This window comes from Pelophylax lessonae, assembly GCF_965119305.1.
Source record: "Pelophylax lessonae genome assembly, chromosome: 1".
NCBI classification, from domain to species: domain Eukaryota; kingdom Metazoa; phylum Chordata; class Amphibia; order Anura; family Ranidae; genus Pelophylax; species Pelophylax lessonae.
Window position 1 is genome coordinate 124,249,630 of NC_138768.1, and position 26,425 is coordinate 124,276,054.

General features: G+C 41.6%; 1 protein-coding gene across 1 annotated transcript; it reads right to left on the reverse strand.

Moving 5' to 3' along the window:
* Nucleotides 1-833: 833 nt before the first annotated feature.
* LOC309544300 (betaine--homocysteine S-methyltransferase 1) lies at nt 834-21,233 on the reverse strand (the record flags this gene model as incomplete). Its single annotated transcript, XM_082243206.1, has 7 exons — nt 834-1,162; nt 8,462-8,690; nt 10,807-10,989; nt 11,951-12,098; nt 16,652-16,843; nt 17,961-18,079; nt 21,053-21,233. 7 exons carry the CDS (start codon nt 21,231-21,233, stop codon nt 979-981), a joined length of 1,236 nt encoding a protein of 411 aa, XP_082099332.1. The 3' UTR covers nt 834-978.
* Between the last annotated feature and the right edge of the window lie 5,192 nt (nt 21,234-26,425).

Here is a 26,425-nt window from a genome sequence, read left to right on the forward strand (position 1 = left end):
CATTATTTATATTTTGACTATTTATTGTCACTTCTTCACCACTGTGACCATTTCTATTGTGCACTACATCACTTTGTAGTGGGTATAGTCCCACTTTTCCCTGCTCCATAGTGGATTTGATTGTTTCTTGAAGCACGGTGCACTTTATTTATTTTATTTATCGATTCTCATCACTTTTTTCTTCAGTGAACCCCTTCACCTCTGATCACACTGTATATGTGTTATTATACACATTTCACCATGCACTTTATCACTTTGTGATATTATTTCACTTCCTATAATATTTTATCTTTTTAGTGGTTTACCCATTTATTGTGATTATTTGCACATTATTGGTATCACATATATTGTTTCTTATTGTGCATTGTTTTTTGCAGTTGCTTTGCTTGGTTTTAGAGTTATTACTATTTATTCTTGCAATTTTATATTATTGGGGGTGATTGAGCGCCGATTTTATTTATTATTTATCACACAAAATATTGACACTTTTGGCCCAATTTGGACATTTTAACTTAGGGGTGTACTCACTTTTGTTGCCAGCGGTTTAGACATTACTGACTGTGTGCTGAGTTATTTTGAGGGGATGTTATACAAGCTGTACACTCACTACCTTACATTGTAGAAAAGTGTCATTTCTTAAAGATATAATAAAATATTTACAAAAATGTGGGGCGTGTACTCACTTTTGTTATATACTGTGTGTATGTATATATATATATATTATATATATATATATATATATATATATATATATATATATATATATATATATATATACATAGTGTATATATCACTCTTGTGTCAGGTATAAACCAAGAAAAATAGCAAACAAATTCTTTAAAAAATCATTTATTGTAGCAAATCCGTTATTTTTTATGGTATGCAATCAGATGGAATCATGATGTACTGCTGAACACAGGAATCAGTGGCATTCTGTAGTATTCTGTGGATTCTTTGTGAAGGTTATGAGAAGACCCTCTACTTGGGTTTGAAGGATTGTTTTGAGAGTAGCGATTTCAGCTGTTCTTCCGTGGTCGCCTCTTTCTGCTGCATCAGCTCTGTATCTCCTTTGGTCACTCCCCAGGCATCAGGCCTTGACATTGACGGGCAGTAAGGTCTTCCAGAAGCTGGAGGCAACTTTTCCCAAAAGTCTCGCCTTGCCCTGCCACACAAAAGAAATAATTTAATACAGCTGAGATTGAAAGACTACTTTCACCCAAAACTGATATTGCAGCCCTAAGTGGATAATAGTGAACTAAGGTCCATTTCTGAGGCCTGGTTCACACCTATGCAGATTGCTTTTGGTCCATTTCTGCATTAATTTTTGCGGTGCGTTTTGCGTTTTTGCGCATCCATCCTTTATGCTTTTTTTTGGGGCAATTTGTGGTTGGGCAGATTACAAAAATGCAAAACGCAACTAAAACACGTCAAAAACCCATTACGTGCTTTTCTGCAGTGTCTTCATTGAAGTCTATTGAACCGAAAAGCATTGTTTTTAAAAAAAAGTCCCTGAACATTTCCAAAAATGCAGTGGCTGAGAAAAGCATAGATATGAATGTGTCCTATATGTCCTATATGTGTTTGTGTATTGAATATTACTGTTTTCATGAGAGATATTGTATGGGGTCTTTGTCCTTTTTTCCTTCTTTGAGTTTTAGGCCTGTTTTGTTGCACAGGTTGGGTTTTATTGTACTACAGGTGTTCCATGGTGTCAGAGGACAGTCCAAGGGGTTCTTGTCCCTGCATGCTAATCTGTATCATAAAACCCATTCTTCTGATCTTCTATAGAAAATGTCTATTTTATATATGGGGTGTATGGACTGCAGTCTGGGGATCTAATCCATGGTGCACAGGTTGGGTTTTATTGTACTACAGGTGTTCCATGGTGTCAGAGGACAGTCCCAGGGTTCATGTCCCTGCATGCTAATCTGTATCATAAAACCCGGCTTCTTCTGATCTCCTATAGACAATGTCCCTGTTATATATGGGGTGTATGGACTGCAGTCTGGGGTTCTAATCCATAGAGCACAGGTTTGATTTTATTGTACCAGAGGTGTTCCATGGTGTCAAGGGACAGTCCCAGGGTTCCTGTCCCTAAATTTTAGTTCATATAATCTATATCATAAAACCCCTTCTACTTAATACCTATGGACAATGTATATGTTATATATGGGGTGTATGGACTGCAGTCTGGGGTTCTAATCCATGGTGACAGTCCCAGGGTTCCTGTCTGTAAATGATAGGTTATGTAATCTATAATATAAAACCCCTTGTTCTGATCACCTACAACAGTGATGGCGAACCATGGCACCCCAGATGTTTTGGAACTACATTTCCCATAATGCTCAACTATACTGCAGAGTGCATGAGCATCATGGGAAATGTAGTTCCTAAACATCTGGGGTGCCAAGGTTCGCCATCACTGACCTACAATGTCTATGTTATATATGGGGTTTATGGTCTGCAGTCTGGGGTTCTAATAAACCCCAGCAAAGCATGATCCAATTTGCTAAAGCAGGGGAAAAAAATTCCTTCCTGATCCCCCGAGGGGCAATTGGATATTCCCTGGATCAACTTTACCTAAAAAAAATTTTAGTACCCATTTATATTATGTACACCTAGGAAAGAATCAAGACCTTTGGAGGGAGTCTATTCCACATTTTCACAGCTCTTACGGTGAAGAAACCTTTCCGTATTTGGAGACAAAATCTGTTTTCCTCTAGACGTAAAGAGTGCACCCTTGTCCTCTGTGTTGACCTTAAAGTGAACAACTCAACACCAAGTTCACTATATGGACCCCTTATGTATTTGTACATGTTGATCATATCCCCCCTTAATCTCCTCTTCTCAAGAGAGAATAAATTCAGTTCCTCTAATCTTTCCTCATAGCTGAGCTCCTCCATGCCTCTTATCAGTTTGGATGCCCTTCTCTGCACTTTCTCCAGTTCCCCGATATCCTTTTTAAGAACCGGTGCCCAAAACTGAACTGCATATTCCAGATGAGGTCTTACTAATGATTTGTACAGGGCCAAAATTATATCTCTCTCTGGAGTCCATGCCTCTGTTAATAAAAGAAAGGACTTTGCTTGCTTTGGAAATCGCAGCTTGGCATTTCATGCTATTTTAAGGCTTATAATCTACCAGAACACCCAGATCCTTTTCCGCTATGGAGTTCCCCCAGTTCTACTCCCCCTAGTATGTATGATGCATATTCTTAGCCCCCAAGTGCATAACTTTACATTTATCAACATTAAACCTCAATTGCCACATAGTTGCCCAATGAAACAGTGCATTGAGGTCAGCTTGTAAATATCATGGTAAATATGGCAACACTGGAGCTTTGAATACGCTATATATATATATATATATAATATATATATATATATATATATATATAATATATATATAGTATATTGAATGGATGACAGCAGTGGTTTGAATGAATTCCTGTGACCTCATGTATGACATCTTGGATTTTACCATATGCGTAAAAATCAGTCATTTATACAGTTCGTTTGTTTTTGGGTCAGGTAATGGGCACAAATCGGTAATCAGTTGTGACATTTTTGAGCCAAAAAAAACCGAAGGACAAGTTTGAAAATTTTTTGCCGAACGAACAATAAATTAAAAAGGTTAATGTGTTTCTTGTCCAGACTGTTTGCACTGTATATGTGAAAAAACAGGAACAAAAAACTGATTAATTTATGTCCATTAAATGATTTATCAGTCATTGCATGATGGCATTATCATTTGCTCTCATGGCTGAGTGTTTGTTTTTCAAAAATGAGTTAAAATGATTTTTCGTATAGTGTATGGCCAGCATAGGTCTGGTGAGTGCATAGTGTGTCTACATGCTGGTGGAGAGGAACCTTTCCTATACTCACTAAGGATGTTATTCACGTGTGGGATTTATATATGGACTTCACAATTTTTATGTATTTTTTTTAAATTTAAAAGAAGACGTATTTAAAATATCAGTGTTTTTGTGTTACTTAACGACTTCCCGACCACCTGCTGCCTTTTTACTGAGGAAGGTTGGCTTTCCTGCTCAAACCGGCGTAGGTATACGTCGGTCACGCACGTGCTGCCAGCGGAGCGTTCCCGGGTCAGACGGCTCCGATTGCCATCTGACACTCTCGATTGCTCCCCGCTGAGAGAGAAGGACAGTCAGCTGTTGTAAACACAGCTGACCGTTCTTCTCCCTGGAATGATCACAGAGCTCATGTGATCCTTCTATATAGGATCACAGGTCTCTATGGTCATCTCAGAAGCCACGTCCCCCACAGTTAGAATCATTTCCCTAGGCTCACATTTAACCCCTTGAAAACCCACAATGTTAACCCCTTCCCTGCCAGTGTCCTTATTACAGTAACAGTGCATATTTTTAGCACTGATTACTGTAGTAATGTCACTGGTACACCCAAAAGTGTCAGTTAGGGGTCCAATCTGTCCACGGCAATGTCGCAGTCCCGCAAAAAATCACAGATCGCCGCCATTACTAGTAAAAAAAAAACAATAAAAATGACATAAATCTTTCCCGTAGTTAGTAGACGCGATAACTTTTGCACAAACCAATCAAAATACGCTTATTGCGATTTTTTTTTTTTTTTACCAAAAATATGTAGCATAAAACAAATTGGCCTACAATGTTATAAAATTTTGATTTTTAAATTATTTTTTTTGAGAATGTCATATAGCAGAATGTGAAAAATATTGTTTTTTTTTTTTTTTTTTCAAAAGTGTGGCTCTTTTTTTGTTTATAGCTCAAAAAATAAAAATCGCACAGGTGATCAAATACCACCAAAAGAAAGCTCTATTTGTGGAAAAAAAGGACATCAATTTTATTTAGGTACAGCATTGCAAGACCGCGCAATTGTCCGTTAAAGTAACGCAGTGCCGAATCGCAAAATAGGGCCTGGTCATTAAGGGGGCAAATCTTCCGGTCTTAAAGTGGTTAAAGATGTAAGAAACATAAAGTATATTGTATTTCCCTGGAGTTTGGCTTTAAGCTCAAGCACTCTGGATGTTTGGCCATTTCTCCTAGCTTTCCTTTCTCCTGGCTGCAGCGTTTTTCCAGAAAAACACTTGACGCTTGTAAATGTGTATAATGCGTTTTGGTGCGTTTAGGTGTGTCAAATGCTTGGATATTAATTCATGTAATTGGCCGGGATAAAAATGCCTTCTGGCCATTGAAAAAGGAATTAACGCTCAAGCATTTGACACACCTAGTGTTAAATACGCAGCAAGCATTTTTCTTCCACTGCTGCTCCTGGATGCACTAGAGGTGTTTTTTCTTTGCCTCTAAACATCTGTGTGTGCATGGATACATAGGCTAACATGCAGGGGAATTTAGAAGCAGAAGGAAAAAATGCCAGGCGCCCATAAGAGAAGCGTGAAAATGTCCAATGTGCATGAGGCCTTAAAGCTGAACTGTGGGCAGATATAAAAGACACAATTTAAAGCGGAACTTCTTTTTTCGATAACCACTTGCCGACCTCCAGCAGTATGTATACTGCGGCAGGTCGGCTTTGTCCCGTGAAACAACGTAACTGTACATCGCCTTGCGGGACCACAAGTGGGAGCGTGCAAGCGTGCCCATTCACCGCGGGGAAAGCTGGTCTGTGAGGGCCGGCGGCCACTATTGCTGCTGGGCACCCGTGATCGCTCCCTGTGGACACAAAGAACGGCGGTGTGCCGTTGTAAACACAGCAGACCGCTGTTCTCTCAGCAATGAACACAGGAGGAATAGTGTTCCTCCTGTTTAGGAACACAGGTCCCTGTGTTCAATCCATAAGTCCATCCCCCACACAGTTAGAAAACACCCCCTAGGGACACATTTAACCTTTTGATTGCCCCTGGTGTTAACCCCTTCCCTGCCTGTGTCATTAGTACAGTAACAGTGCATATTTTTAGCACTGATTTTTGTAGTAATGTCACTGGTCCCCCCAAAAGGGTAAAAAATATCAGTTAGGTGTCTGATCTGTCCGCCACAATGTCACTGTTTCGCTAGAAATCGCTGCTCGGCGCCATTACTAGTAAAAAAACAAAATTACATAAATCTTTCCCCTTGGTTGTAGATGTGATAACTTTTGCACAAGCCAAACAATATACTAATATGGAGATTTTTTTAACCAAAAATATGTAGCAGAATACATATTGACCTAAAATGATGAAAAAAAAAAATAGATTTTTACATTTTTGTCCCTTTTTTTTTGTTTATAGCGCAAAAATAAAAATCGCAGAGGTAATCAAATACCACCAAAAGAAATCTCTATTTGTGGGAAAAAAAGGACATCAATTTATTTGGGTACGGCGTCGCACGACTGCACAATTATCAGTTAAATTAACGCAGAGCCGAATTGCAAAAAATGGCCTGCTCTTTAAGGAGGAAAACCTTTCCGGTCCAGAAGTGGTAATTAAAAGTCAGGTACTTACCAGTGCCTGGAGTCCAGTGCGGTCTTCCTAAAGCCAGTTCTTCTTACCACTGTGGGTCCTCAGTGCCGCCATCTTGGATATGGGAGCCGGCTGCAGTTTCCTGAGGAACCACAAGCAGCTCCCCACTATGCATGTGCTAGACTAAATTGAGCACACCGTGACAGGTCCAATATCCTCCCGGAACATGTGACGTGTCTCAGGAGGCTGGGCGAGGGGAGGGAAGCAGGGCAGGGTAAGTGGCACCTTCCTCATCTAAGTGAAGACAGCAATCCTGGAAGTGCCCAAGCATTACCGAGCGCTGGTTCCTCTTCCCTTCCTGTTACTATGATCCATTACACCGCAGGATGGGTAATTAAGGCTGGCTATAGAGGGAGCGAATTACTTTCCTGCAATCAGACAGTGTTGACAGGGGAATCTCTCCCACGGAGCCATTGTGTCCTCCCGGAGAGGGAAGCCCGCCGGGAGAACACAGTGAATGTTGCTAGTAGCTATAACAGCCAGGTACATTCAGGCCTGCCCATACATGGTTTGAATCTCGGCTGGTTCCTGCTGTAGTGGGTGAGATTCAAACCATCTATGGCCGGGTTAATGGCGGTTTGGAAGCAAGACTGAGGGGTAAGGTTATTGATGCACAATGCACAACTTTATTTAATTTTTGGGGTTGAGTTGGGCTTCAAACTTGGGCTTCAAACTAGTTGCAATTAAAAATATTTTTCATTTTCTAATAAGTGCATAACTGAATTAATTGCATTTGCATATTTGCCTAGAGGTCAGCTTTAAATATTGGATAGACTGATCTTTGATTTGCTGTACATAATACAGGCCACATTATGGTGCCATCTTTCTTTCGCCTTTCCTATAGTGTGGCTGCCCTGTGTAGTCAGTGACTCCAGTGCCTCCCACCATTACATGCAGTATCAGCAGCAGATGTTCCTGGAATGTTTATCTATAGAGGGCACAGGAGGCTTGTAGTAAAGCATCCATCTTCAAAAAGACAGGACTAGCTCCACGCCTGTGTGCCCCAAGATGTTTTTTGATAAATTACTGTACACAGTGGGGTTTATTGACCAAAAGAGTAGGGCATGTTTGCTTGCAAGGTGAATCTTTACATATCTCAGTGAATCAGGTAAAACGCTATTACAGACATAAAGCTAGCAATTTTGCAATCCCGAAGACTGTCACAGACAACATTATGTAGAATTATATGGTCACAATGCACGCCTTACAGTTTGATTTCATCTGATAACAAAACTTGTCCAACCGCTTTTTTTTTTTTTTTTTACAAAATCAAATCTGATGTCTACAAATGTACATTATAAGATACAAACTTCTGTTAATTCATCCTAAAACGTACTACATACAGCAGTCTAATGTGAGCAGCCAGTAATGTCATTATTTTCCTAAGAAGGTGGCATCCTTATCTATATTAGGTTATCCCAGATATTACATTTTTTAGGTATAGCAAGTTTAACACAAAATGTAATAATTCAAGGCAAAATAAAAAAATCACAAACTTGACATCTTTGGTCTGAATTTATCCTAAAATGTACTATCCCCCTCTACATGATTAGGTGTAAGACAGATAGTGTTCTCTACATAGGTAAAATGAGGCTCTCTCTAATAAAAAGCCAAAATATGCACACCTTATGGTTGAACATGCACCAAAAGAAAAAAAAATATATATAGACATCCACACTGGATCACATTAATTTACCAAAAAAATGTGCCAAATTATAGTCTCTAAATAAAAGCCATTAAAAAAACAGGAAAAGAATGGGAAAAAAAGGAACATAAATTGCTATGAACTCTAATTATTTTGATAAAAAAATACTGTTTTGTCCACCAAGTGCTGGTTTTAATCCTCATTCTATTAATTGCAGGATACAAATATCAACCAAAAGAAAAGGGACAAAATAAAAGGGCCTCATCATTTATATCACTTAGTTGCTTCGGGCAGATGAACCCCTAAACACAGCTAGCTCTACCTGTGAATCTACAGATACAAAGTTAAAGGTGTTGTTCTCACCTTGCTCTGACCCAGGGTTTGGTATGCATTTCGAGACCACTTCCCCAGCTGCCATGCTTCTCTGAACCCTGGGGTAAGAAGCCTCTTTCTGGTGCCAGTTCTTCTGCTATTGCTCTAGTGTGGTAAGGTTCAAATCCACAGCAGCCGCCAATGTATCGCACTCCAAGATTATAAGCTGCCCGGGCATACTTGTGTATGTCCCATCTTGTCACAATTCTTGGTTCCAAAGCTAAAATAGACCAAAAAAGGTGGGTAAGTAAATAAGCGTGTAGTCTATCCTAGTACTGCAAGGAAATATCTTTTGTAAATTCATACATTACAAACATAAATCGAAACATTTAGGCAGATTCCTGTCTTCTGTGTCTCTATGCTTGGTATCTGTAATCAGGGCTGCTGATAGAAATCACGGGGCCCCTACAGCCTACCTGACAGGGCCCCCCTCCTCTGAAAATATTAAATTATATTATGGCGCTTTTCCACTGCATGGAACCGAACGGTTCGGCTCGCTTTTGTGCTTTTCCACTGCTGGTACCGCATGGTACGGTGTAGGAACAGTTCGGTACGGTACGGCGGCGCTTTTCCACTGCATGGAACCGAACGGTACGGCTCTCAAAAACAGTACCTACTCGATTGTGGTTCCAAGAGGTACCATACCCGGTACCATATCCAACAATCCTTTGCATGCAGTCACTACTAGCCACTGATTGGTCAGAGAATCCCACCCACCCCGTTGTTATCCCACCCACTTAACTTTAGTACTACTTTAGTGGAAAAGCAAACCATTCCGTACCGAACCGTTCCAACACCGTACCATGCGGTACCAGCAGTGGAAAAGCAAACCGGGCCAAGCAGGGCCAAGCAGGGCCGAGTAGAGCCGAGCCGGTACTTGCAGTGTAAGTGCCATTAGATGATATTTTTGCAAAGGCTACGATGCTGTGCTTCACAGCCATCTAAGAAATGAAACCCCCCCGTTGAGCAAAACCCATTCAAATGGCTGATGGCACAGAAGCAAAATCTGCACCCCCCACAATGAGTGATCGGTACCGATCACTTACTATGTTCATTCACGATGATGTGTTCATTCAGGATGTTGAGCCCCCCGTTCACCATCCTGAAATAACCCCCCCTGTCAACAGTGCAGGGAAAGGGGCACACAGGGGTCCCAGACAGCAGGGAGCGCAGATACTATACTAGAACCGATCCCCCTGCAGCGCAACTGGAGGAAGAAAAGAAAAGTAGAAGCCAGTAGCACTGCACAAGAGTCACAAAAGTCAGCAATAAGGCAGTACTGCTGGCACTTCTGCTCGACAGGTGCCTGGGCCCCCCTTTTAAACTGATGAGGATTGGGCCCAGTACAGGAGGGCTGGCTGTACTGCCTTATCAGCAGCCCTGTCTAATGATCAGCCAGCAGATATGTACCTTATGCAGTCTGAGTTTTCCAAAGCTGCTGCTACATCTGCTGGATGATTTCTAATACTGCAATGTAGTAATGCAGCAGTGACACACATGGTCTTAATCAGTAATGTTTAAATTATGAGCAAATGATTCAGTGCCTGACCAAAGGACCCTTTTTCTGCTAGGCTGTTTTTGTCAGTTGTATCAGATATGACTTGACTTGTTCTTTGTGGTCTACTCTGGCTTTAGATACTAGTACTTATAGTTGTCTCCCAATAAGACTTCGACTAATCTCAGTTTTTGCCTGCTGCCTACCATGACCTCCGGCTCCTCTCCTGACTATATTTGCCTGCCTCTGGCTCTAAGATTCTGCCTTTCCCGATTTTGTCCTACTCTGTAATTTGGCACTAGATAGTGGTCCTTTATACACAAGCCAGGCCAGCTATCTTAATTTGGGCAATCCCTGGGGCCACATTCTATCAATATCTAAAGCACAACATCTACACCTGCAATGGCTCTGGAGAAGACCTATCGCTCCAGAGTTTCACCATGGTAAGAGAAGTCTGTTCCATTATTATTATTATACAGGATTTATATAGTGCCAACAGTTTGCGCAGCGCTTTACAATGTGGGGGAAGACAATAAAGTTACAGTACAATTTAATACAGGAAGAATCAGAGGGCCCTGCTCGTTAGAGCTTCCATGCTGGTGAACAGGGTATGCACCTCATTCATAAATAGTATACTTCATTGGTCCAGTACATCTTGTTTGGTCTGTATCAAGATGTGCAGACTCTGCATCTCTATTTTGGGAAGATAGTTGCAAATCAGAGTATGGGGTGAAGCTGCCAAGATGTGTCCTGAGTTCAAGGTAAACTATCAGAAAAGTACATGTCAGCAATCCTCTTTTTTTCGGAATAGCATTGATCTGTGAAGAATTAGTGAACGTACCAAAGGGGAACTCTGGCAGGTCAATAAAACCTTGTTTGCCACAGTCGGGTGTGTGATATGCAAGCGGTTGTGTCATCAGATGTGCTTTCACATTGGCTGCAGCCAAACCTTCTTTCATGAGCTTCACGGTTGCAACACAGGTCATTGGGTCAAAATGGCAATTAACCCCAACAACAGAGGCACCTAGGAGTACAGAACAAAGACAACTATGAGTGATCAGTAGGACAGAGCTAGGGAACTGGCAAGAAAAGACATGTAACATGAGTTTTAGCTGGCTTTTATTATATAATACAACATTAAAAAAGAATAGCTGCAAGTATGTGTTAAAAAAGGGAATGCCAAGCTCCCAAGGGCACAAAATACAGCAATCAAACAATAACAGAAAACCAGAGAAATAAATAATGAACGATAGTTCAGTGTTTTAATTGCCTTCTCAGAGCATGGATTTTATGATGAAGGCTAGTTGGTTGAAAAGTTTAAAACCTGTAAATGGGAGTGTATTACAAGCTGACCAACAACTCCTACTTCTAATGCCACTGAAGTTTTCTTGATTGATTCTTGGCCTAGCAATCTTTGCATTGGCGGGCAGAGTTTGGCAGGAACCATGAACAGTAGTACTAATCGCCTAACACTGAAGAGCTCAGACATCTTCTGGTTGATTTACTGAAGGCAAACAGGCTGTTCATTTTGCAAGAGAAGTTGCACTTTGCCAGGATTTTTTTTTCCAGAGCTTAGTGCCAGTGGAGTAGTGAAATTGAACTTTGCAAAGATTAATCAATCACATGCAAGAAAAATTTAAAAAAAGGAATTTTTGCTTGCACATGATTGGATGATGGAAGTAAGCAGAGCTTATCCCCATTTAGCAGGCTCTAGGGAAAATTCCCTTACAAAGTGAAGCATCTTTTTGTCATTGGTACTGTAAATCAACCCCATTGTGTCAATCAATGGTTTAGTCAGCCTAAGTAGCTTGACTCCATACAAAAACAGTATTGGACACATGACCAAGTTGAGCTGTTTTTCAAAGGGAACCAATCATGAGCCAGAATAAAAATGGCTTAGAGGTATCAAGACCCAATCCAGTCTGCCAGCTGAAAGAGTAAAACCATGTGGTTTCAGGACTTTAATGGTGTCTCATCAAACTTACCAGCTTTTGCCAGTCTGACCGCACACTGTCCTGGAGGCACCCCATTCATGTCTCCTTCTGGTCCGATACATAATGTAGCAGCCACTGGCTTTCCCGCTTCTTTCAGCACCTCCACAGCCCACACTGCCTCTTCCACATGCTCAAAGTACTGAAATTAAAGAGTGGTGGATATGTTAAAATTAAAGTACATTTATAGAAAATGGGAAGTCCTTATACTGCCTGCCAACTGAATGTACCTTCCCACCCTGTGTGCATATCATCAAGCAATGTAAAAGGTATGACTCACAGAAGGTTATCTAAGGTAGAGCTTATGAAAGGTCAGGTTAACAATGAAGGTCAATCTGAGATGCAGCAAAAAATTACTTTCACAAGCTAACAAACTATTGCCCCTCTGGGTAGACAGCTTACCTGAAGAAGGAAATAGAATGCATGTGACCAGGCAATGGAGGGGAATCTAGATAGATAAAGAGCCAAAGAGCAATGAGACCAAGGCATGGCTCTAGTCACTTTGTCAGAAAGCAAAGCTGTGGTTGTTACATGCTCAGGCAACCTGTAACAACTACAGTTAGTGCCTGCACGCCTGGTTTATTAAACAAATTGTTCTTTGGTCTGCTCTTTCCTCCTCTCCTTATCTCCCCATTGACCCCATCAAATACAGTAGCCAAAGGGACAAAAGGAGAGCAAGGACAGGCAGACTACATTTCAATCTGTAAGAAGGTTGCTTCTTCCTCTATTACAAAGCCCAGTTTTTTGAGTAAGCATGCTGGCACGTGGAAGTTTGCATTAAGGGTGGAATACATCTTATTTTTTTCTGTGCAATTCTTTTTTGTGTCAGAAATGACTTCATCAATTAACTTCTGTTTGGCAAGGCGATAGCGTACTTCAGGGTTTTAGCAGAAGACCCTTTGAATCTTTTTGATTCTTCTCACCTGACTGCTTAGTCTGTTTCGTTATTCCCCTAAAAAAAATGATTGATTTACTTTATTCTTCCTTGCAACCATGGAATTAGTACTAGGTATGCAGAAAGGAGCTCCTCATCCCCCTACTTGTTGAACTTGCTCATTATCTTCTCTAAGACATTTGCATAGATGTTTAAATTAAATAACAGCCCCAATGAATGGTATTAAGCAGTGGCCTGCAAACAGTGGCCAGGGGCCAGATGTGACCCTTTGTTTGGCTTTATAAGGCCCTTGAGGTACTATTCCTTCCAATGGCACCAACAATGGAGCACCATTACTCCCACCTACACCAGCAATGGGGCACTATTCTTCCCACTGATACCACCAATATGGCACTATTCTTCCCACTGACACCAACGATGGGGCACTATCCCCCCACTGATACTAAAAATGGGGCAATTATCCTTCCACTGATAACAATGACGGAAATGATGGGACACTTGTACCCTAACACTAAACATAGGAAACTATTCTCTCCCACTGATACCAATAATGGGACACTTCCCCCCTAATACTAAACATGGGGCGCTAATCCTTCCACTGATACCAATGATGGGACACTTCTCCGCTAATACTAAACATGGGGTGCTAATCCTCCCACTGATACCAATGATGGGACCCTTCTCCCCTAATACTAAACATGGGGCACTATTCCTCCCACTGATACCAATGATAGGACACTTCTCCCCTAATACTAAACATGGGGCGCTATTCCTCCCACTGATACCAATGATAGGACACTTCTCCCCTAATTCTAAACATGGGGTGCTATTCCTCCCACTGATACCAATGATCTGACACTTCTCCCCTTATACTAAACATGGGGTGCTATTCATCCCACTGACACTGGGACATTTTCTACTCCCACTGGTCCCCCCAAGGTCTGAACGACAGTAAAGTGGCCCTTTATTTAGAAAGTTTGGAGATCCCTGATATAAAGGATCTCCAGTAATTTTCTTAGGTTTAATGCACTGGGAGTTTGAGTTTTATCAACGTGTAGGGCCTCTTGCACATGGAAGTAAAAAAAGCCATGTTTTTCATTGATCTGAAATGAGATTTGTAACATCTCATTTGAAACATTGTTGTCTATGGACAATGCACACAGCTAAGTAAAGATCAGTAATACCGAGATGAGTACAGAGCCTTAAAGTGGTTGTTAAACCACTATGTGATCTTGATACCATCCCCATTGTGAGATAAGAACATGTGTCGTAGTGTCTGTGCTTTATAAAAAAAAAGAAGCTGATTTCTACCTGATTTCAAAGCATCTCCAAGCGCTCATGTGACTCCTGACTCTCTCCTTTTCCCACCTGACAGCTCCAGCGGGCAGGGCCGAGAACTCCCGCTGATGTCAGCTGGGAAGGCAAAGAGGAAAGGAGGAGAAAGCCGAGGAGTCACGTGAGCGCCGGGAGGTGCTGTGAAATCAGGTAGAAATCAGCTTTTTTTTTTTTTTATAAAGCACAGACACTAGGACACATGTTCTTGTCTAACAATGGGGATGGTATAAAGATTACATAGTTTTGTAGCAGCGGGGAGGGTAGCAGAGCTGGCAGACAGGGAGGGGAGGGGGGAAGAGGACAGAGAGAGACAGAGGAGAGCGGCAGATAGCAGCGGATGACGGAGGCATGTAAACTGACCATGGTTTCAGGGCTCAGCAGCCATGATAAACCGTGGTCAGTTTACAGAGGGGAGGGAAGAACCAGGCAGGATCAGCCAGGTATTGTGGTGATATAGGGGCCAGATGACACAGCACAAGCACTCTGCTGTATAACATGCTTTAACCACTTCCTGACCACCCGCCGCCTTTTTACTGCGGAAGGGTGGCTCTCCCGTGCAAACCGCCGTAGACCTACGTCGGTCGCGTGCCGGAAGCTAAGTAGCGCGCTCCTGCCCCCACACGGCAGTGAGGAAGCGGATGCACGGGTCAGGCGGCTCCGATTGCCATCTGACACATGCGATTGATCACCGCTGAGAGAGAAAGTTGGGCAGCTGTTGTAAACACAGCTGCCCGTTCTTCTCCCTGAAATGATCACAGAGCCCATGTGATCCTTCTATAGAGGATCACATCTCTCTATGGTCATTTCAGAAGCCACGCCCCCCACAGTTAGAATTACTCCCCTAGGTTCACATTTAACCCCTTGATCACCCACGGGGTTAACCCATTCCCTGCCATTGGCATTATTACAGTAACAGTGCATATTTTTAGCACTGATTACTGTAGTAATGTCACTGATACAACCAAAAGTGTCAAAAATGTCAGTTAGGGGTTCGATTTGTCCGCCGCAATGTCACAGTCCCGCAAAAAAAAAAAAAAAAATCGCAGCTTGCCGCCATTACTAGTATAAAAAAAAAAAACAATACAAATGACATAAATCTTTCCCGTAGTTAATAGACGCGAACCAATCAAAATACGCTTATTGTGATTTTTTTTTTACCAAAAATATATAGCAGAAAACAAATTGGCCTAAAATGTGAAAACATTTTATTTTTAATTGTTTTTTTGTCATAATGTCATATAGCAGAATGTGAAAAATATTGTTTTTTTTTTTTCAAAATTGTCACTCTTTTTTTGTTTATAGCACAAAAAATAAAAATCGCACAGGTGATCAAATACCACCAAAAGAAAGCTCTATTTGTGGGAAAAGAAGCTCATCAATTTTATTTGGGTACAGCATTGCAAGACCGCGCAATTGTTCGTTAAAGTAATGCAGTGCAGTAATCACAAAATAGGGCCTGGTCAGGAAGGGGGAAAATCCTTCCGGTCTTAGGCCCATTTCACACAGGCGGACCATTCAGATCCGTCTGTCAGTTTTTTTGGCGGATCTGAACGGTCACCCCATGCATCTCTATGGGGCATCGGATGTCAGCGGAGATGACATCTGACAGCTGACATCCGATCCGTCAAATCTGGACGGATGGAAACCCTATTTTCCATCCGTCCATCGGATCAGATGAGAATGGACAGACGGTCTGTTCCCATCCGATTCCCCCATAGAGATGCATGGGGACCTGACAGCTGTGTCTCTGCACACAGCGCGGAGACACAGCTGTCATCCTCCTGCTCAACAGGGGATCAATCCCCCGCTGAGAAAAACGGAGTCCACCTGGCAGACTCCGTGTGTGAAAGGGCCCTTAAAGTGGTTAAGGGAACAGGATCCTTTTTTTCTTATTTTTTAAGTTCAGCAAACACTTTAAAACAAAAACAGAAAATTTTACTATTGAGTGCAGTCATTTACTCGCATATGTGTGTTTGCATATTTACGTGAGTATAAAGGAGTATTTTACAACACTGGCAATGAAGAAGAATTTTACTTGTCTATAGGCATACGCACCTTTACATGTCTATACTCAACATTACTCAGGTCTTTACACACCGTTTTTTTTACTCAGGGACTTAAACATCAGTAAATTATGATGTCTGTGTGCAAGGGGCCTAAAGGGAAGCCAGGGTGCACTGTTTTTTAATACAACACTGAGACTGATCATGTGATTACAAAGGCAGATCCGCTCTCTAGGATCATTCTGGTAAACTTGTTGAAAACTTTCAAAGTAGGTGCTACACCAGTGCTACACAGAAGTGAAGCAATTGGGTGAATTTGCTAAAATCTTTGCAATATAAATAAATAACGGCGATGGGAATGGCTTCAGTTTATGCACAATACTGGAACCTTACTTTAAAGTAGGTGGAGGAACACAGTGATGGAATCTGTCTCTACATAACATAATCATCAGCTTTCCTCACCTCAGCAATGAGAAAATCAACATTTTTCTTAACAAAGACGTCAAGTTGTTTTCGGAATATTGCTTTGACTTCAGATTCACTCTTACAGCTGAGGTACGATGGAGTTTGGCTGACCCCACCTGCCACCAAGGCATCACCTTCATTTGCCACCTCCCGTGCTAAGTCACAGGCAGCTTCATTGACCTTCTGGCCCTGTAAATAGAACAGAAGTGTCAGATACTTTAAAAAATACATTCATAGTATGTAAATATTATACCATTGGGCTCAGCATGGCTAACTGTGGCATGGCAGATACTTTATGTGTTTGCCTGAGCAATCTTTTGTTTAACACCAAGATGATGCAAATCCTTTCATAAGCACCAGGGGGAGCACCAGATCTCCCCCAGGCTCTCCCCCAGCACCACTCGAGCCAAGGTGGACTTCTTGCAATGGACATTCATTACATCCTGATGTTTTAAGCAACCTCCACAACTCACCTTACAGCCACAACTAATGCTTACCACACACGTTATAATCTCACTGTACAGTCTACTTTAGATTTACCAACAAATATGTGGTGCAAAGACATGCCTGATTGGATACCAATGAACTGGAAAGTTTAGAAGGTTCTCATATTACATTGATTTAGCATACCTAAAGGTGACTGTACACAGATTGTACAGTCAGATTGTAAAGTGTACGATGGGCCTAACAGCTCCAACTCACAGACTCATGCAATAGATATAAATGGTGCTGGAGGAGGTTGGTACCACCCCAATACAGAAAGTGGGAGCCAAAAGTGGCAGCAGCCCCACAGAGTGAAGAAACCTCTGTCATTCTGGAAAAGGAACACAAGGGGATGCCAACTAAGTGCAGTATTAAAACACAAGTTTGTTAAAAAGCCAATGGGCGCCCCCTTGTGTTCCTATTCCAACTCACAGTGGGGTTGATTTCCTAAAACTGGAGAGTGCAAAATCTGCTGCAGCTATGCACAGAAACCAATCAGCTTCCAGGGTTTCTTTTTTGTCAAAACTTAATAGAACAATCTGAAGTTAGAAGCTGATTGGCTACCATGCACCAGGTTTTGCACTCTCCAGTTTTAGTAAATCAACACCAGACTCACCTAAGATTTTTCATGTTTCTTAGCTGCTCTCTTGGGATTGGCTGGTACAAATCTGCTTTTGGCTGCATTCTTTACACAAGTACCAATCCCAGGACATAGAGTCTACTTAGCTTTCGAGATCCCTAGGCAGACCCTGTTCTTTACAGATGTTAGGAACAAGTCATATGAATTTACAATTACAATGCACCACAAAGACCAACCACTCACTGAGATCTTCGCTGCTACGTAGTTGCCCCTGTTCTCCAGCTTGTCATCACTGGCATAGAAAGTAAAAGTCTGCATGACATTTGCCCCAGCTCGGAGGAACTCCCTATGCAGTTGCCGCACTGTGTAAGAAAGAGCAGAAAGCAATACAGGTAAAGTTAACATAATAAAAGCAACAAAAATCATAATCCTTTTATTAACAAAATACTTAGAAGGTCATTTGTTTTCCCACCCTAAACTAAAAGTTAAATTTTTAAAAGATATGGGTAAATTATATTATACACACCCAACTGACTCCTTCTTGTTTAGGAACATGAGATTTTTATTAATTAATGGATCGATTGTGGTAGCCCAGTCTGTGAATGCAGTACTGTTATGCTAGAAAAGATACTTTACTTGGTTATCCTTGTTTGAAGGGAGCTGTCCATTTCATAATGTGTGTACTTGTTTAGGGACCTTCTGTTATGGCGTGGCAGTGCTTTTTTCCTGACTTCAGGCTGCCTATGCAAGTGGCTGCTTCAATACACATTATGCAGACATGGTCCACAGTTCTCCCCATCAAAAAATCCACCCTTAGAAATGACATGAACCTTTGCAGGAGTGCATTTATGTAGACAGGAAATATGTGCAAAGAGGTTGCATGAGACCAGCAGTCCTGAGATGCACCAAAGGGTGTAAAAATTTTTTATTAAAAAGGCAACTGTTAATGATATACAGGGGTCTATTTATAAATGTGTGTGACCCCTTTTTTTATACATATATATATACATATATATACACACTACATTGTCAAAAGTATTGGGACACCTGCCTTTGAGTTGGCCCATCCTTTGCAGCTATACCAGCTTCCACTCTTCCGGTAAAGATGACCACAAGGTTTAGAAGTGTTTTTATGGGAAAGTATGACCATTCTTCCAGAAGCGCATTTGTGAGATCAGGCACTGATGTTGGACGAGAAGGCCTGGCTCGCAGTCGCCACTCTAATTTATTCCAATGGTATTCTATCGGGATGAGGTCAGTGCTCTGTGTAGGCCAGTCAAGTTCCTGTTATAGCTGCAAAGGGTGGGTCAACTCAATATTGAACCCTACGGACTAAGACAGGGATGCCATTAAAGTTTGTGTGCGTGTAAAGGTAGACGCCCTGATACTTTTGACAACATAGTGTGTGTGTGTGTGTGTGTGTGTATCTATATATGTATATGTATATATATACAGTATATATATATATATATATATATATATATATATATATCCACTGCTCAAAAAAATTAGGAACACTTTTTAATCAGAGTATAGCATCCAGCCAATTAAACTACTGGGATATTGATCTAGTCAGTTAAGTAGCAGAGGGGGTTGTTATTCAGTTTCAGCTGCTTTGGTGTAATTGAAATTAACAGGTGCGCCAGATGGGCAACAATGAGATGACCTTCAAAACAGTTATGGTTTTACAGGTGGAGGCCACTGACATTTTTCCCCTACTTATCTTTTCTGACTGTTTTTCACTAGTTTTGCATTTGGCTAGGGTCAGTGTCACTACTGGTAGCATGAGGCAATAACAGGACCCTATAGAGGTTGCACAGGCAGTCCAAATCCTCCAGGATGGCACATCAATATGTGCGATTGCCGGAAGTTTCTCCCAGCACAGTCCCAAGAGCATGGAGGAGATTCCAGGAGACAGCAGTTACTCTAGGAGAGATGGACAGGGCCATAGAAATTCCTTAACCCATTACCAGGACTGGTATCTGCTCCTGCACTGACAGAGCCCCAAAAAATGACCTCAAACAGGTCACTGGTGTGAATGTCTCTGACCAAACAATCAGAAACAGACTTCATGAGGGTGGCCTGAGGGCCCGAACAATGGGGCTCAATTGGCATTTGCCATTGAACACCAGAATTGTTCTGTGCTTTTTACAGATGAGAGCAGGTTCACCCTGAGCACATGCGACAGATGTGAAAGGGTCTGGAGAAGCCGCGGAGAACGTTACGCTGCCTGTAACTTCAATCATCATGACCGGTTTGGTGGTGGGTCAGTGATGACCTGGGCCTGGGGAGACATATCAATAGAGGGACGCACAGACCTCTACAGGCTAGACAATGGCACCCTGACTGCCATTAGGTACTGGGATGAAATCCTTGGACCCATTGTCAGACCCTATGCTGGTGCAGTGGGTTGTGGGTTCCTTATGGTGCACAATAATGCCCGGCCTCATATGGCGAGATTATGCAGTCAGTTCCTGGAGGATGAAGCAATTTATACCATTGAATGGCCCCCCCCACTCGCCTGACCTAAATCCAATAGAATGAGTTTGAGACAGTATGTTTCGGTCCATCCAACGCCACCAGGTTGCACCTCAGTCTGTTCAGGAGCACACTGATGCCCTGGTCCAGATCTTGGAGAAAATACCCCAGGACACCATCCATCCTCTCATTAGGCATTAGGAGCATGCCCAACATTGTCAGGCATGCTAACAAGCACGTGGGGGCCATACAAACTACTGAATACCATTCAGAGTTGCTGCAATGAAATTTCAGCAAAATGGACAAGCCTGCTGCATCATTTTTTCACTTTAATTTTTGGGGTAACTTAGAATTCAGCCCTCTGTAGGTTGATCATTTTCATTTCCATCAAACAATGCGGCATTTGTTACTAACACATTACCCAGTCCATATCAGTATACATATCCAGCATGGTTTTTTTCTCCATTGAGATCTGATATGTTTTCAAAGTGTTCTTTTAATTTTTTTTGAGCAGTGTGTGTATATATATATATATATAATAAAACAGCTCCATTTAAAGGAAAAGTAAAGAAGGAAGTAATTTAGATTATTCCTATTTGCTTAACTGCCATTGTATATGTGTGACAGCCTAAATGCTGTTACTATGCAGTAACAGTTTTGCTTTGGTTTTATTTAAAGTACAGCACACATCCTCCTTCAGGCTATTTTAATAAAGCAGTGCAGAGAGCAACGGTAGTGTAGACAACGTTGTAACCCATAGCAAAGAATCAAATCAGTGATAGATTGGTTACTATAGTTTGGCATGTGATATATGGTAGGTTCAATAAAATAGATCAATAAATATACAGCATGCATACCGGCCTCAGGATGTTCCACCGCAGCTTCTGGTGTCCAGGGCCCAGCTTTGACATAGCCTCTCTTCTCCAGGGCAAACACAAAGCCTCCATCTCCGATCACAACCTCTCCCGCATCCAGGCGCTCCAAAAGGCCCTGAGAACAGTTATGGGAGTTAGATATGGGCTGAATACTTGTACTCATCTGAATATGTAGCAATGTGGTAGAGTTATTTATTGATGATAACGATGCAAATATATATATATAAAGTAGTGAGTGTGTTGCTTGTATAACAGTGTAAATTTTCTGTCCCCTCAAAATAACTCAACACACAACCATTAATGTCTAAACCGCTGGCAACAAAAGTGAGTACACCCCTAAGTGAAAATGTCCAAATTGGGCCCAAGCACCAAATTTAAAAAACCTGCTCCCCATTCACAGTCCTTGTCACATGACACCGGGGAGGGAAAATGGCTAATTGGGCCCAATTTGGACATTTTCACTTAGGGGTGTACTCACTTTTGTTGAGGGGGACAGCAAATTTACACTGTTATACAAGCTGTACACTCACTACTTTACATTGTAGCAAAGTGTCATTTCTTCAGTGTTGTCACATGAAAAGATACCATAAACTATTTACAAAAATGTGAGGGGTGGACTCACTTTCGTGAGATACTGTATTTTTATATATATATATATATATATATATATATATATATATATATATATATATATATATATATATATATATATATTTTCCTACAGGCTTTTCTATCCTGACAAACCTTTGAGGAATCAGTTTATAGAGGATAAATGGTGGGTAATAAAAAAAAATGTATTTGGGAAGACATTGAATGAGAGTGGAGTAATCTACTGGTTTGTGAATGGGATCATTATGAATATTCCTAGAATTACAAACTTATGTGGCATTAGCAGAGAAACCAGTCTCTTAGGGGTGTCGTAACTAAGCTCCACAAATGGTTGACATTCTCCCCCTTGCCAGCCATTCCATGCCAGCTTCCAATTCTAGCATATGTAGTTTAATTTCTGCCTGTCCACAGCACCTCACGCTATATGAATAGTCAAACTATTTGCACCAATATCATCTATTTTCTGCACCAATATTATCTGTTTAATTTTGTATGACTAAGACTTTTTAAAGCAAAATTACACCATCTGCCTTTAGTAACTAGCAAAAGTTCCAGAACACAGTTGATGATCTCACAAATACTGCTGTAGAAGTGTTTTACATGCCTATGTCAAGAGGAAGTAGTAATAATCCTGTGTACTATTTTGCACTGAAGGAGTAACAATGTGCAGAGTGCAGTAATTCATCAGCCAATCACAAAAAGCCTAAGTGGTAAGCCAAAGTTTGGCTGAAAACTATGCTTTATTGCACTTCAAACATTAACCGTTGACCTAGGGGGTGGTAAGGGGGTGAGCTGGAATTCAGTTTTGGTAGATGTGGCATAGAGGGCAGGAATACCAGTTCTCAAATTTAGTGACCCAAAATGTTGATGTGGCATATAGTTCATTTACTCCAGTCCTAAAAATGGCAAGCTTGGTGACACTTGTGGTCTTTCTTCTCCATTAAGAACAATGAAAGGCTGCCATTCAAGAAGATAAATGTACTTAGCAGTCATAGAGTTTCATCCACCTGCTCAGCAGTTGTTGGACAGTCAAATACTAAAGAGATGCACCTAGCAGTTATAGGGCTTGAACCCCATGAAAAGGTGCTAGAACAGAATCACCTGTCATATGCTGCACCTATACATGCATGTTCTCATGCTTATTCACACATGTTGTAAGTGTCAGGGAAATGGCCATAGGAGAACTGGCAACATTGCCAGTAATATCACTAGACATTCCTGGCGCATCCCTGGCCACCTTGGCGTGAGAATGGCGAACGTGCATGCGCAAAGACAAATTGGCGCCTACGCAATGCGTGACAGACGTAGCCCTCTGCTGGCCTATTAAAGGTGGCCATAAGATCAGACTCCTTGCTGGATTATCTCTCAGCTTCCCTGTGTTCCTGTGCCTCCTGTGTTCTGCTTCCATCTCCTGTTGTGACCATGGCTTGTTCCTGACTGCGTTTGTTCTCCTCCTCCAGGTTTGACCCTTGGCATCCTCCACTGACCTTGCTTCTGCTACCTACCGTGTATGACCCCGGCTTGCTCCAAGACTTTGGCTATTCCTGCTGTCTGCTGTGCATGACCTCGGCTTCTTCCGCTGCCTGCTCCAGCCCCAGACCTCAACCAGTTCCTGTCTCCTCTACTAGAGAGTAGAGACTATTCCTCGGCACCAGGTAGTCCGGCTACTCCAGAGCCTTGAAGACTTCTACTCTGCTATGGTTACAATCGGTTCCAGTACACTCTTGGATTTCCCCAGGATCTACCTACCTGCCTGAAACTGGTAACCCGTGCAACTTTGGGCGCCACACTCTCTGTACCACCTCCAGGGGTGTGCCGCACTAAGCCGCAAGGGGAGCCCTCTCAGCATCTCAGCCTCAGATCAGGTAACCCTGACAGTAAGGCTCATTAATGTGCATTAGATACATGCATTGTGAATGTGTTTTGGGTTGCTTCCATTCATTTCTAATAGGTCCTCAATGCAGATCAATGCATTAAGCGCCGCACCTAAACCCCTTTACACGTGTGCTGTGTTGTAGTGATTTGAGGAAAAAAAGAGTCATGTGAATTTTTTGGTGTGTTGATACTTGTTGAATAAATGGGCAGGTGCCACAATGCATGATGATGTATCAAACATGCAGTATGCACATACACTAGATGTAAATGCACGCTAAAGGACTTGTATTGCTAGAGAAGCTTTGCTCAAGCTGGGTAGTTTACTGTTAGTGTGTATTGAACCTAATAGCTTTGTAAATCTGGGTGGCAGGACACTGCAGTATAAGAGGTAAAAGACAATCTGTAAACACTTGGACCTTTCATTGTTCATTATGGCATGTCCTAGTGGGAAATTCAGATGTGGGCAAAACGCTGCCTATAAAAATGCAGGCTTGGGTCATTCTGGATCATTCCAGGCTTGTCTGGCTGCCTGGCCATGGTAAGTGCAAAATAACAGATTTCAATGATGGAACCCATACATGGTAAACTACTTATCTGGATGCAAATATTCATGCATCAGAGATTCCTTGTATCCTAGAGATGTATGCTATTTTCTCTTTAGTGCCAGTGCGCGGCTGTCAGGCATTTTCCAGATCTGGGAATATTTGCCATCTTTCTATCCAGCTGCAATTGCCTTATAATGTATTCTATGGTTATATCTTACCAATGGGGAGCAGTGGATGGTAATGCTGGACTTATCTTTGCTTTATATTTTTTGACAGTGGGATAAAGGTAAAAAATTCCAGCATAACCAACAGATAATTTGTTTGATTTGATTCATTTCCAGTCATTCTTGCCATGTCTGATTCAATTTTGTGCAGGGCCAGTTGGATGTTGTACAGAACTACAGATTCCACAGTATCTGATGTACAATGCGGTAAGTTCAATACTGTTTGATGCACATAAGTGAAAGTCCAATTGATGTAAAGCAAGTCCCACAGTATCTGCCATTTTGGCGTGCTTTTATGTGCAATTTGCACATTTTTATACAGCATTTTTGAGCTTTGACATTCTCTTATTAGCCAAAAGAGAAAACTATCCTCTGTTGCTAGGTTTTTCAGCTTTCTTTTTAGCTTATCCATCAGCTTTTATTTCTTTTTTTTTAAATTTAATTAACAATAATTATCTGCCATTTTGGCATGCTTTTATGTGCAATTTGCACATTTTTATACAGCATTTTTGAGCTTTGACATTCTCTTATTTGCCAAAAGAGAAAACTATCCTCTGTTGCTAGGTTTTTCAGCTTTCTTTTTAGCTTTTCCATCAGCTTTTATTTTTTATTTTTTAATTTAATAATAATATTCATTTATTTTTATTATTATTATTTTTTTTTGTTTTGTTAGTGTAAGGTGTTAGAGTTAAGGATAGGCTAGGGTTAGGATTAGGGGTTAGATTTATTTATTATTTATTTTTATTTTTTTTGTGTGGGTTTTCATACTACCACTACCACTACTACTACTACTACTAATAATAATTATTAAATAATAAATTAATGAATAAATGTAAAATAAGTACACAAAAAATAAAAATAATCATAAGTAGTACATAAATAAAATTCTAAAATAAATAATAAATAAATACAATAAATTAATACTATGTATTTATTCAATAACTAACCCCTAACCTTAAGGCCCTTTTCACACACAGAGTCCGTTCAGATCCGCCTGTCAGTTTTTTTGGCGGATCTGAACGGATGCCCTATGCATTTCTATGAGGCATCGGATGTCAGCGGAGACATGTCCGCTGACATCCGATCCGATCCGATCCGTTAAAACCGGATGGATGGAAACCCTATTTTCCATCTGTCTGGTGGATCGGATCGGATGAGAATGGACAGACGGTCCGTTCCCATCCGATTCCCCCATAGAGAAGAATGGGGACCTGACAGCTGTGTGTCTGCACACTGTGCGGAGACACAGCTGTCTTCCGCCTGCTCGGCGGATCGAGAATCCGCTGAGAAAAATGGAGTCCGCCTGATGGACTCTGTGTGTGAAAGGGGGCTTAACCCCAAACTCTTAAAAATAAAAAATACTAAAAACCCTAACCCTACTACAAAACAAATATATAAATAAATTAACCACTTGCCGACCGCCGCACGCCGATCTACGTCGGCGGTCAGCCCCTCACAGGCAAAGTGACGTAGGGCTACGTCACTAGCTTGTGAGGGTCTAGGGAGCGAGCGCGCGCCGCCGGAGGCGCGCTCCCGCTCCCGCGTGGTCACGGACCCCCCCCGCGCGTGTGACCGGCGGACCCGATGTCCGCCGGCCACTCTGCGATCGGCGGGGGAGAGGGAGAAAGTCAGGCAGCTTGTGTAAACAAGCTGCCTGTCATTCTCCCCTCTGTATGAGAGCTGATCATATGGATCTACTATGTAGATCCGTTGATCACTCTGCATACAGCTGAAGCCACAGCCAATCACAGTTAGAATCACGCCCCTAGGGACACACATAGCCCCTCCCTCTCAAATAAAGTTAACCCCTTCACTACCAGTGTATTTTTACAGTAACAGTGCATATATATAGCACTGATTACTGTAGAAATGTCACTGGTAACCCCAAAAGTGTCAAAAATGTCAGTCAAGGGTCCGATCTGTCCGCCGCAATGTCGCAGTACCGCAAAAAAAAATCGCAGATCGCCGCCATTACGCGTTAAAAAAAAAAACAACAAAAATGACAAAAATCTTTCCCTTAGTCAGTAAACGCAATAACTTTTGCGCAAACCAATCAAAATACGCTTTTTGCAATTTTTTTTACCAAACACAGGTAGCATAAA